This window comes from Truncatella angustata, assembly GCF_020726525.1.
Source record: "Truncatella angustata strain MPI-SDFR-AT-0073 chromosome Unknown BKA67scaffold_7, whole genome shotgun sequence".
Classification (NCBI taxonomy): domain Eukaryota; kingdom Fungi; phylum Ascomycota; class Sordariomycetes; order Amphisphaeriales; family Sporocadaceae; genus Truncatella; species Truncatella angustata.
Window position 1 is genome coordinate 918498 of NW_025763387.1, and position 12787 is coordinate 931284.

The 12787-nt window shown below is 50.2% G+C and overlaps 4 protein-coding genes across 4 annotated transcripts; 2 read left to right on the top strand and 2 right to left on the bottom strand.

Annotated features, from left to right (window-relative positions):
• Positions 1–3255: 3255 nt before the first annotated feature.
• BKA67DRAFT_661483 (uncharacterized protein) lies at positions 3256–4713 on the top strand (the record flags this gene model as incomplete). The annotated part of the gene is made up of 1 exon (XM_046107818.1): positions 3256–4713. One exon carries the CDS (start codon positions 3256–3258, stop codon positions 4711–4713), a length of 1458 nt encoding a protein of 485 aa, XP_045955023.1.
• A 676-nt stretch (positions 4714–5389) lies between these two features.
• Positions 5390–7025, bottom strand: BKA67DRAFT_365721 (uncharacterized protein). Its single transcript, XM_046096453.1, has 4 exons — positions 6637–7025; positions 6408–6426; positions 6005–6293; positions 5390–5889 (listed from the first exon to the last, which is right to left on the bottom strand). Exons 1-4 carry the CDS (start codon positions 6675–6677, stop codon positions 5426–5428), a joined length of 813 nt encoding a protein of 270 aa, XP_045955024.1. The 5' UTR covers positions 6678–7025; the 3' UTR covers positions 5390–5425.
• A 1379-nt stretch (positions 7026–8404) lies between these two features.
• On the top strand, positions 8405–9368 carry BKA67DRAFT_538547 (ChaC-like protein; the record flags this gene model as incomplete). The annotated part of the gene is made up of 5 exons (XM_046100483.1): positions 8405–8454; positions 8530–8561; positions 8628–8677; positions 8739–8743; positions 8813–9368. 5 exons carry the CDS (start codon positions 8405–8407, stop codon positions 9366–9368), a joined length of 693 nt encoding a protein of 230 aa, XP_045955025.1.
• Positions 9369–9794: 426 nt separating this feature from the next.
• Positions 9795–11032, bottom strand: BKA67DRAFT_365772 (uncharacterized protein). Its single transcript, XM_046096454.1, has 5 exons — positions 10755–11032; positions 10616–10688; positions 10401–10507; positions 10117–10349; positions 9795–10060 (listed from the first exon to the last, which is right to left on the bottom strand). The coding sequence occupies exons 1-5, from the start codon at positions 10772–10774 to the stop codon at positions 9966–9968; spliced, it is 528 nt and encodes a 175-aa protein (XP_045955026.1). The 5' UTR covers positions 10775–11032; the 3' UTR covers positions 9795–9965.
• Positions 11033–12787: the final 1755 nt, after the last annotated feature.

Below are 12787 nucleotides of genomic sequence, written 5' to 3' on the forward strand. Positions count from 1 at the left end.
CCCAAGACACCGCTTTTCCATCCCTCTTACGCAGATGGGAAATTTCGGCTGCCAGAAATTTAAAATCCCCAGCGCTAAACACGCCTAAGCCGAAGACCTTATCCATGGCGTTTCCGGCGACCATGTCCCCCTCGGCAAGTCCTCTCGGTGGGTCAACGGCAGAAGATGGGAAAATTAAGTGGCAGTTACAAGCCCTGAAGAACATTGAATTCTGTAATTCCCCAAAATCGAGACTTATGCGAGCAGCGATAATTAGAAACGCGTTAGTCAGAACTACAAAGAGTACAGGTTATTATATACGTTTCGAATTTGGCCAGTTTTCCAACCGTATGTAATCGAGGCTTGCTTGGTCAGGCTATTTTCGACTTGGCGAGGCGTTGGGTTGCAGAAACATGGACCGTTAGTGAGTGGACGCAGCGGGGATTCGAGCTACTGCGAGTGTTTTTAGCATTAGTCATACCAATAAGGGCGGCAATGGAACATGGCTTTTGGGTTCCACGTCGGGAATCTCAAGATCTTTGGGAAGAATTATGCTCTGAAGTCCAAGGTTATTTGAGATGAGTTTAACAGTGCAAACAGAAACCCCAGGGTTGATATAGCTACAAGAAGTCGGTACAAAGTGTACACAGCCCAACTGTAGATGCTCCAGCTCCATCGATAAGAGCTCTATCGATATGATTCACGAATCCTAGGTCGGCCCCTCATTTTCAGGGTCCAACATGATGGAGGACTATCTCCACTGAAGATGATGAAGCTGTTTGCCAAGATCGGAAAGCTCCTTATCGATATACTAGTCCTAGGATGAAGCTATCGGTCGAACATCAACTCAAGATCTTGTTAAACATCAGAACTCCGAACGTATCAATTGATGATGTACGAAAAGCAGAAACTTCACTTGGTCCTTGTGAAGCATCAACACCTATGTGGGGAACATCATTGAATGTCAATGGGCTGAGTGAGATGACGTCGAAATTTGTCGACGTTGTCTTGGGCACCGTTGAGGGTCCCTTGAACGAAACATCCTTCGGTTTTCGAAAATATCATTGCCACATTCGCCTCGACCTGACTGCTGAGACTTCTGTGGTCATCATCTTGGGGCCATGGTGAAGTCGTCTCTCAAAAGTCTCGCCCAAGTACGTACATGATCATTTGCACTATAAGTTCTATATACGCGGTCCTCACTACTATCCGCTCTACCATGGTAGGGCCAGCGTTCGACAAATACGCCTTGTATTACCACACGTACCGATACCAGATAGATCGGTTATGCCACAATGGCATTTTCGCTCGCGCCTGGTGCGTGCGGTTTCAAGGCTGTCCGGCCTGGTAGATAGCAGTTCCAGATATTCGCAGCATTAGCATCTTATCCGCTACATTCTGAGCCGCAGACAAAGGTAGGCTCCCATAAACCCGATGATACAAGCCCAGCTCGTGACACCCTTGACGAACAGTTCCCTTGTGAAGTCATCATGAAGAAGGCTAACCTGTCTACCGGGATTACGCTTTTGAGATGCTCAATTTGTCTCTCCCAAACGCCCTGACCAGGAATTTGCGGCTCTCCTGGCAAATGATACAACTCACCCCAGCGACCAGCTTCCAAAACATACAAATAGTGAGGAAATTTTCTCATCGGGGACAATGGAAACAGTACGGATATCAGATGCAGATACCACGCCAGACTCTGTTATGAAGTGGAGTTTATTGGCTACGCCCAGTCATCTGGATCTCTCACTGTGCAAATGTTATTGCGTCTAGGTGTATCTCCATCAACTCGGGAACAAACAGCATGTTCGGAAATCCGTCGTTGCTGCAAAGCCTCGAAGAATTCCTCGTACTGTGTTGAGGAAGACAGCCTTATCGGGTAGATTGCCGATAGAGGTGTGCGAAAATACTTGAACTCATCGCTCCATATTCATGGGCGCACCCTTGTAGACCTGAGTGGTACCATGATATACTGGATCTTGCTGCATAATATCAAGAGCCTTTGCAGGCGATGCAGTGCCTGATCTTGGGAGCCCGGCTCCGATAGCATGGAATCGAGTCCAGGTTGCGGGGTTGACGCTTCTTGAACCGTGGTGTACCAGATCTATTAAAGACATGTGCCTGTGAACATCGGAAGCGGGAGCGGCAGGCAATTGGCATGAATCATATCAACGGGTTGAGCCTGACATGAATGTCAAGTTCCGTTTTTCACCCTGAATACGTTCGCAAAATTGTAGCTAACGGTTACTGTCTAGTCTCGTAGGTCTCAAACAGGTCAGCATTCTATCCTGACATTACCCGATGAAGGCAATGCCTTGGCGCCACAGCCGAAGGAAGTACTATGCAAGACGCATCACTTCGCTGCGGATGATGGAAGCGAGCACAAATACGACTCGTGGACGGTCGGAACCACGCATGCTTTGTCTTACGAGACTGGGTTTCCATGTTCCACAGCACTGTCTGGGAAAGATGGAGAGACATAGACCATTAGTTTGGTGGCTTCCAGCAACATCGGATTTAGGGGACCTGATGAACGAGCTGAAGACGAAGGAGTTCGTAAGGCATTGGAAAATTGGCGTTGCAGCAAGCCACCAAACTAATGGTCTATGTCCCTCCATCTTCCCCAGCGGATGCGAGCGAATCATGGTGCTCTAGCTCAGCCACTCTTCCATCGAGCCGATTGTGCTAAAAGTTGGCGCCAATTGAAGTTGGCACCAGCAGCCGTAAATTCGCCTCAACCTTCCACAGATTGAAACATTGGTCCAAATGAGGCATCGCCTTCCGTCTCTTCTTCCCTTATCTCCATAAAACTTGCACGGCTCAACCGGGCTATATGGAGCTAAGATCGGTTGTTTATGGGCACAATGTCACAAATGGGCACATCGTCATTCATCACAGAGCCACTGGATGTGTTGAAATGGAACATGAGAAACATCAATTTGCCTGGTGATACCCTCCTCTCCTTCTCGACCATTCGTTTTCCCCACGTATGCTCCTCGTACCCGTTTGACTGAGCTTGTCATTGTGCTCGCCACTGTGCTCGTCATTGAGCTCGTGCTTCCTTTGTGATCCCAACTATTACAGGGGAGTACAACATAGCCAAGATCTCAATTTGTCTCCCGAACCTTGATAAGACTTGATCCTCTTACGCGTCTGCTTATTCTCCTAGAGGAACGTGCCTGGACTCTCCAGTTTTTCACATACAATTAAATCTTGGATTCCTCATGCTACCATAGAGAGAAGCAGTAAAGGGGCTGGTCATATAGCAGGACCATGGCGTTGACCGTTAAGCATCTCAACTCTGATGCATCCTTTCTGCTCTCATTCGAGCCGGTCTGTTCAGATCCTACCAGAGGTTCCGTGGTGATTCCACAACCTTTCACGATCCTGCTTGATCCATGGATTACTGGGCCATCCAAAATCTTCCACTCCAAGTTCTCAATTACAACTCACAAAACGCCACCATGCGTGGCCTCGCTTTCGGAGCTGCCTGAACCAGACTTGGTCATTATCACCCAGGCCAAAAGTGATCATTGCAATGAGCCTACATTGCGTCAACTGCCGGCTTCCGGCACAAAAACGCTCATTCTTGCCGAACCTGCTTCGGCGCGTTTGATAAAGAGCTGGAAGTACTTTGACCGCAACAAGATCCGGACCGTCGAGCCGTATAAGGATTCACGAATTGCGGGCAAGTCCACCACCATCCGCATTGCAGTACCGCCGGTGACGCCCGGCGGTCCGGCGGGCGAGGTCACGGTGTCATGGATTCCTCAGAAACGGGACATTGCCGGCCTACATGGCGGCATGGGGATAACATATCGACCTCCACCCACACAATACCTCGCCAAGCCGGGTCTCATAACACCACCGGCGACACCCATCATGACCAAGATCCCACCCATGCTTCTGTCCACGGTTTCGACAACCGACATGCACGCGCTGCCACCAAGCCCGCCAATCTCACCTCTCTCACTCCGCTCTGTACAGTCCGCGTCAACTCTAGTCGCCTCGTCGCCGCTCTCACCAAATCACCCTGCGGCTTTAAACCGCTGTCTGTCCCCGTCACCGCGCTCCCCTACAAGCACGATATCCCCCATGTCTCAGGCGGGAACCCGCCCCATCTCCGTACTCTTCTCCCCGCACGGCATCTCCTACAACTACGTGGCACCCTGGGCGACGTCCCATCTGGTATCCGAGGCGGCCCTGCCCCTGACGGCCCTGCTCCACTGCATGGATAGCATCAGCAACCCCTGGTGGCTCGGCGGTAACATATGCTCCGGGACCCTGATCGGGGCCGAGATCGCGAGGAAGCTGGGCGCGAGGTGCTGGATCTCGGCCCACGACGCGGAGAAGGATGTCCGGGGCATTGGGACGGGGCTCCTCAAGACGAAGCGGTGGGGGAGGGAAGAGATCCTAGGCATCGTAGGGTCCGAGAAGGATGACGACGACGACGAGAATCAGAATCAGCGGGCGAGAGCGTGGAAAAGCAGCAGTACCCTCGGGTTGGGGCTCGATACGGATAGAAGGATCGAAGTCCTGAGGCTGGAGAGCGGCGAAGATGTCCTGGTCACGGGCGACGGCATGGTGCTGGCTTCTTCTCCGCCGAAGCCGAAGATGAGCAGCATAGGCGAGGAGGACAAGGAGAATGTGCAAATCTTACCGGCAGTCCGTCAGCAGCTGAAAGAGGGCAAGACTCTGGGGCACCGCCGGTCTAAACGACTGCTCATATGACTGTTTTGACAACGAATTGGAATTCTTTGGTGCACATTAGGTTGATTTTGGGCGGGGCTGCATGATTTATTTATTTGTCGAGCAAGGAATTTATTTTGGCTAGCCAGTGTGCAAATGGTAATGAAAAACGGGGATGGTATTACTGGAAGTATCTCTTAAACTTGAATGGGCGAGCAGCTGCGAACATCTTCTTGACCTACGATACCACATTTTCCCATTTTGAATAGAATATATATCAGCTCTAAACCCTCCACATCCACCTTGCATCTACGTCCTAATCAGTGTTAATCACATAATACAATGGACTCTACTCTAACCGGTACGGCGTTTGTGAAAGAGGTCTATGTGAAGTGTAGTCATCACTTATGTGTGACTGAAAATTAGACAGGACACACTACATAATGGTGAAATCATGCGAGCCGAAGACCAAAAACACACCCTCCCATTAGCTCAATCTCATGTTCATGATAGAAACGGGGCTCGTTGCCCTGCATCCTAGGGTATCTATAGGCTTCGTTTCATTCCTCATTAGCAACCAGAAAAGAGCACGTATATCCTTTCACACCGAGCAGATGTTGAGGATTGCTGTCCGATATCATCTAAGCAGTGCTTGCACAGCTCAAGCCACAACCGAGCACTGATCATCCGGCTCCGTCGGCCTTGATCTCCTAGCTCAATGCTTTCTGAAGCAATCATTCGCGAGATTCGCCGCTCACTTCAACTGCTTCAAGATTTCCTCCAGGAAGTCCTCAAAGCTCAGTGTGATATATCCATCGCGATCCTCGTCGTACTTCTTGAACACATCCGTCATCCTCTTGAGGCTGATACAAGCCTGGACAAACAGATCAAAACTCATAACGCCCTCGTTGCGCTTGTCGTACGTGTCAAACAGGAGGCGCACAAAGCGCGTGGAGAGACGGTAGCGGAAGGCGATGAGGGCATCGGTGAACTCCTCGAGTGAGATGTTGCCCGAGTGGTCCTTGTCGAAGCGGTCGAAGAGCGTCCGCCAAGAGGCCAGGAAGGACCACAGCCCGCAGAACTCTTCGAAACCAATGGTACCCGATCGGTCACTGTCAAACATGCGAATCATCATGCGCACCGTGTGTGCGTCGAAGGCCGTCCAGTCGCCGTTGACAAGGGCGGCGCTGAGCTCCTTCTCGGAGAGCTGTCCAGTGCCTGTATTACTCCGTCAGCCATGTGGCCTGAAACACAAAACCCATGGCCTTGTTTTCTCTTCCGTATTGCTCCGCTCCGCGCGTGGGTGTCTTAGGGGGAGAGCTGTTTGCCTTACCATCTTTGTCTACTGCCCTGAACAATGGCAACAATGATGAATCGTGGCCGTCTTGTGGAGCGGGCGAAGGCGGCGGCCTGCTGCTCGGGGGAGGGCGGTTGTGGGCAGAAGGACGGGGACCTGATGCCTGGGGTGGCGGCGACATGGGCGAGTTGGCCGGGTGGCCATAGGATTGCAGTCGACGAGGATCGGAGTTTTGATGAGGCCGACCTGAGGACACGTGCTGCTGTGGCAGCGGCGGCGGGGGTTTACTATCATATCTGGAGGAAGAAGGAGCGGCGCCGCCTTTCTGCGTTGTGTGTAAGTTGAAGCTGTACTCAGAGACGTGATGCGGTATGCTCCAGTAGAGCATGCCAAATAATAAAGCAAGAAGCAGCGGAGCGACCGCCTAAGGGCAACGTACAGGTTCCGGTTCGGCGAACCTGAAAGCAAACAAACAGTTGTCAGCATGCTTGAACTTGATACCCAGCTATATATGCGCGCGTTGCGCAAAAACAAACCGAAACCTGGCATCAGTCGGGCGCGCAATGATGTGCGGCCTGACTGACATAGCTTGTCGCCATGTGTCAAGACAAGATATCCCATCCTACCCTCAAGGAGGAACGAGGATGGCGGGGTAACGGTAAACTCACCTGGGCAGCTCGTCGGGGTTGTATGGTCTGTTGTATGCCATGTTGGGAATTGGTTGATATGTGACAAAGAGAGAAAGGTCAAATCAAGTGCTATCCGACTTGGGTCAGTCTATATAACAAACACACTTTCTTGGGAGCACGGAGTCTCCTTGAGGCTGTGAAGCGCAAACAAAGAAGAATGGAGCCTATTCATCCGCCAGGGGTCCAATGTGGAGGGGCAGTTTAATGGAGTACATACGTAGGTTAGTAAGTTATTACGGAGTACTTAAATGTACTGTGACCTTGCGTAATTCCGATAGGGAGTTCTAGCGAATTGGGTCGGCTTGGAGGAAAGGGAAGGGGAAAGGAATCCTGAAAGTTAGCGGGTTGGTTAGTGGGTTGATTTGCTCCTTGAGGCTCAACCCGAATATTCGGATTACCTTTCGGTGCAGGGGCCGCCGCTTTATGTACTTGGCAGAGGGCTGTGAAATTTGGCCAACAATCTCGCCTTGTATAGATCTTGGCTAGGGCTTGAGATTCCACTCGGTCTCTTCATTTGGAGATATATTGACAACAAACTAAGTAGTTCTCCTGTGACCTCTACCCGCGGATAGAATCGTGACCGAGATGGATTTCCCAGCTTGCGCAGCGGACGGGGCCTAAAACGTGGGGCTCTGATGTCTGATGAGGCAGTACACGGAAATCAGGGAAGATGGACTTGCCGTTCTCCCGGTATTTGTCGCTCTTAGTGCTGAATATTAACGAAGGTGGCCGTCTTCGACAGTGCAGTGATTATTATATGCAGCCAAATTTGGGTCGGATTGGGCATCTGTCATTGCATCGCACCGGGTCATACGCGTTTGGTCTGATGACTCGATCGGCCACACTTTCCTACACCGACCAAAAGAGGCTGTACAACTGAGACATCTACCACTCAATGCGCATGAGAAAGATAGGTATCTGCTTGGAGCGAGTCCGAGTACTTCTGCGCGAGACCGAGATATGTTTTGAGCACAGGCGGTATCAAGGCTTTCTTCCGTTGCAATCTGCGAGACGTGGCGCTGGTTTATGTCCTTCCCATAACTTAAACAAGGGCTTGAATAATTGGAGTATGTTTATACCAACAGTCAGCTGCACGAGAGTATCCAAGGTTGATCGTGTGAGGTTCCGACTGGGATGCTTAGGCCACTGCCAAGAAAACCCATTAGCTGCAAGTAATACTACCGTCTCGAGCAACTGGTTCATGTTTAATGTTAGTGAAGTGTTCTCCATCGCTCTTAGTTGCCTCTCGGTCAGGAGATTGGTAATCGCATTGAATCAATCGGTCCACTGGCCTGCTCTGCGCTACAAGTGGATAACGACGAGTCCCAGTTTCAAGGGCATAGGTTCGACAAGGTTTGCAATCTCGTCGACATCGAATAATCTAGGAGTTGTTTTAAATAATAAGGGATAAATCGTAACTGCATTTGAACTTTTGTATAATTCTATGGGTTTCATTGGTTTGACCGTTACCAAACGAACATTGATACTAAAATTGTAGTCTGGCGTGCTACATCACTGGATTTACGTGATGCCCCAGATCGGAAATATTAGCGTTATCTCACTAACCTAAGGGTTTGACAACGTAACAGCCTGGCAGCTACCTCCGTCTCAGCACAACGATAACTACGACGTTAGAGAAGGCGCTGTGAATCCAAAGGCCATTGGCAAACCTTATAATTCATTTAGACAACGAGGGTCCTTATTACCATTGTCAAGATTTCCTAGACCTATCAGTATTGCTCACAATATGCCCGACGTCAACGGCAGTGCCGATGAGTTCTGGTTGTTCGGTTACGGGTTCGTTGTTGTTCTATGCTCTTGAGAGTACTCACTCCAACGGCAGTGCCCAGCATTGCTGATATCTCTATACAGAAGTCTGATATGGAAACCTCCGCCACATTTCGGTTAGTTCATTTCGCGGTTGTCCTTTTCACGAATACAACTCATAATACTCATACCTCTCAACACAGACCGTCGGATTCCTGGTTGGGTCACGGGATACGTGAGGAGGTTCTGGCAAGTGAGTAAAAAAGAAATTGGTGTTGATCAAAGGCTGCAGACTGGCTGACTTTTGGCATCAGGCAAGGTACACTCAAACTTTATTACGTCTGGGATCTCAGCCATAAGATTAGCCTGACTAACCTCACGATCACAGCCAAGACCATCGCGGCACACCTGAGGCTCCTGGTCGTGTCGTGACGCTTATTGAGCGCTCTTTCTGGTCCTCACTTGTCGACGCACATGCCTCGGCGCCAGACAAAGTATGGGGCGTCGCATACCGGATTGAGGCTTCGCACGTAGCGGAAGTAAAAGATTACCTGGACATCCGGGAAATCAATGGGTACACGATCCATTATACGCCTTTTCACCCCGCCGATGGATCCGCTAATATCAAGACGCTGGTGTACATCGGCACGCCAGATAATGACCAGTTCACGGGGCCACAGGATCCGCAGCAGCTGGCAGAGCATATTTCGAAGAGTGAGGGGCCGAGTGGCCTGAATCGAGATTACTTGTTGGGTTTGGAGAAGGCTCTGAATGAGTTGAGCCCGGAAAGCGGTGACGAACATGTCACAGACCTATCCAATAGACTCCGGGACGTTGAAGCAGGACTGAAGAGCCGGAGTGAGGTCGATGAGCCCAATTCGCCTTCACATGAATTTCGCAGAGTCAGCAGTGTAGATGAGCAGGAAGAGACCGAGAAAGCATAATAGACTAGTCTCTGGTGTCACCTGGGATCTACAAACACGTGGATGACAGAGTGGACGATTCACAGATTTTGCTGTTATGCTTTTTATTCGACCCCTTATGCATGCTATCGACTTCCTCGCAAGTCAGTCTTGCCAGTCCAATGAGACACTTGGCTAGAGCATGTTTACGCCGGCGAGTACGTCCACACGTGATGAGGTGTACTTCCATGTGCCACAACATCCTCCTTTGACACTCATGTACGTCGTAAGTAAAGATCGTGTCTTGGTTATAAAAAACCATGGCCCAAATGTGGGTATGATAAATCCTAGAAGGTAAAACAAGCCGCCTAATGACTGTGAAATGGAAATACTCTTCATTATTTCCAACAGCTCGTTGAGGGAAAGTCCCCCAATCCAGATCAAGCTGATATGTAGTAGAAAAAGAAAGCTGAGATATTGAAAACCACGTCAAGTTTTGCTCGCGTTACCTGATTCATGAACCCCCAATCAGCAGATCAGTACATGGCGTGATACACACTGATGACTGAAAAGTCGTCAGAGACCCGTTGCATAGGTCGTACGAGGTAAAGTCGAATGGAACAAATTTGCAGAGGGAGCTCAATAATGAGGTGGCTGACCTGGAGGCGGCGGACCCTGCTGCTGTTGCTGTTGCTGGTGGTCTGCATAGCCATAAGGTGCCTGAACCGGATACCCTTCAACAGGTCAGCTTTTCCAATGATATACATTACTATCCAGCGTATTCATCTACCTTGTGGGGCAGCTTGTCCGTAGGCAGCTTGTTGCGGTGGGTAGGCTCCGCGACCATACGCAGGCGCATACATCTGCTGAGCAGGCATGCCATACCCAGGAACAGGCTGAGCACCGTAAGGTGTTCCATAACCCCCTGCCGCTGGGTACGATCCGCGGCCGCTGAATCCTCCAGCACCACCCCGTGGCCCAGTGTCGGAAGCTCTGTCAACACGAATAGTCCTCCCGTCAAACCTAGTGGTCGTCAGAAAACTCTTCTTTAGAAACAGGGACACCGTTTCTCACTCAACATTGTTCATCGTAGCAATGGCTCTTTGCGCGTGGTCTTCTTGGGTGTAACGAACAAATCCAAAACCTCTGCTACGACCGGTGTCACGGTCCTTGACCACGACCTAAAGAACCTAGGTCAGCCTTGTGTCTGTAGAACCTCCCTCTTCATGTGCGGGGACAACAACAAGAGGCTCTTCAAGGGCAAGATATAGAAAGCCAGGGTGTCATACCGCCTCCTCAACAGGACCAAACTCCTCAAATTTCTGTCTCAATGTGACATCCTCAGTGTGCCACGCAAGGCCTCTGCACGCGTATAAATGATTAGCACGTAGAACAGTATGATACTTGGTGAAGTGAGTGCATGCCCACCCAATAAAAAGCTTCGACATATCTGCTGTTGGTGTCGTGACTGGTAGGACTAGTGGACTTTCCACACATGATTAGCAATGGGCCAAGCAAATCAATATCACTATGTGGCCAAGTAGATAGGCGCTTGAGCAACCTAGACTCAAAAATATATATTCCAAGCCAGTTCAGGGCAAGTTGTCGATGAAGCTTCAAGTCCAACATCAAACGTATAGCCCTGTCGACCAACTGCACTGCTTCTTCCAAGGGATGTATAAGCACGCCATATAAGACAAAATGACTTACAAACGTTGCAGCTAATGGTGGTAGCGTCGACAAATGCGTACTATATGTGGTAGTGCTTATGGCGGAAAGACGGATGCGCAAACGTGACGGCCGTAAGTCAGATTCCACGAACTGAGGCGAACAATGATACTCCGGCGGGGACGGGTAGAAGAGTTGAACGGAGACAGAGGCGAAATGACGCTGTCCTTGGAAGTAGAGGTAGTGGGGTTTATAGATCGGCACGTATGCTGTTTGTAGTCCGGAATCAAGATGCTAAAAGTGTCTTCGAACTGGTTTGCAAAGCTCGGTCGAAGCGTGACGGATATTAGAGGGCAATCCATGGCTTCGATCCCGTCTGATATATATGCTTCCCTCGAGACTCCTGACCACACCCAGGATGCCTTGACAAACTGAAAGCGCTGGTATCTTGTACACACGGGCGTCGGTCAACGACCACCACTCAGCGTTTTGGCTGGCGTGTGTGTCCCAGCCGGGGTAGGTCCTCCAAACAGGCATTACACAGACAATGTAAACGGTGCCCCATTGCGCTGGGGTACAGAGAGTCGAACATATCTCCACAAAAAAGAAACACTAGGTAGATGGACAGCGAAGACACAATGCTGAAGCACTACTTGGAGCTTGAAAAGGACAGCTATTGCCGAGGAGTGTTTGTGCTGCCAGCAGCCTGACGAGTCTTGGATAAATGGGATTTCAAACACTATGCCTGCATAGCAATTGGCTCAAACACCCCCGAGGACTCCGCAGAGCCCACTCATCTTACCCACCTCTGGTACTTACTGAACCAACTTGTCAGATCAAAGATGAAAGCGCATGAGAAAATATGTCACTATGGGAAAGTATCGTCAGAGAAACTCGATTTTGGTTTGATGGTCGACAGCGAAATCTTGACGTTGTTCCTGCCGCATCAAAAACACTTTAGACAATGCGATAGTCTCACTACAGCCCATTGTCCTTGATCTGGGCCTTTTTGTACTGTAGCAGCTAAATCGACATTGCTTCAACCTTAGTCTAGACTAGATGTTGTTGAAGGTGCTTTTGGTATATGAGGTATGGTGGATAGTTTCGGCCTTACGACAGAACCATCCAGCGATGGGATGCAGCTACTGTACGAAAGGCGTCTTTTGAACTAGTGTATTTCTTGGCTTCCCCTGAAGATGCGCATACTGCATGGTCTCATCCCCGGCATGATACTGGTAGACATTGATGATTGACAGCTTACAGATGCCCTTACCCAGGAACAAGTCCGTTCTGGCGACGGGAACTAGCGCCGTACATAGTACAGCTACTTATTGCTTTGGCGTCACTGGTGGGGTCTTCGTTTGCAGGCAGGGCTTGACACAGACTGGCCCAGGAACGTGGCAGGCATGGGCAAGCATGGGGCATGACAGAGTCCCAGGGCCGCGTGCTCATCGATCCTGAAGTGGACTTTGAAAGTCGCTCAGCCATTGAAACCCCTCACCATCGACTCTCAACTCATGAAGAAACCACCCCACCAGACACCCGAGGATCGGCGGTCTTTGAGGGACATATCGAGCAAATGTTCGTAATGAACAGGGTGTCCTTGCAAGATGCGAAACCGACAGGGATGTCCTCCGCGCGCATCGCATTCTGTGAGTGAGACGCTGTTGGATACATACAGCAAGTCGAGCTCTAATTAGTGGCTCTTAAAAGGGGCCGCATGCGCGGGCTTACACCGGGTTTGTCGAAGGGCCCCAACCGATAGATAGGATTAGTATCGAATATACTACGGC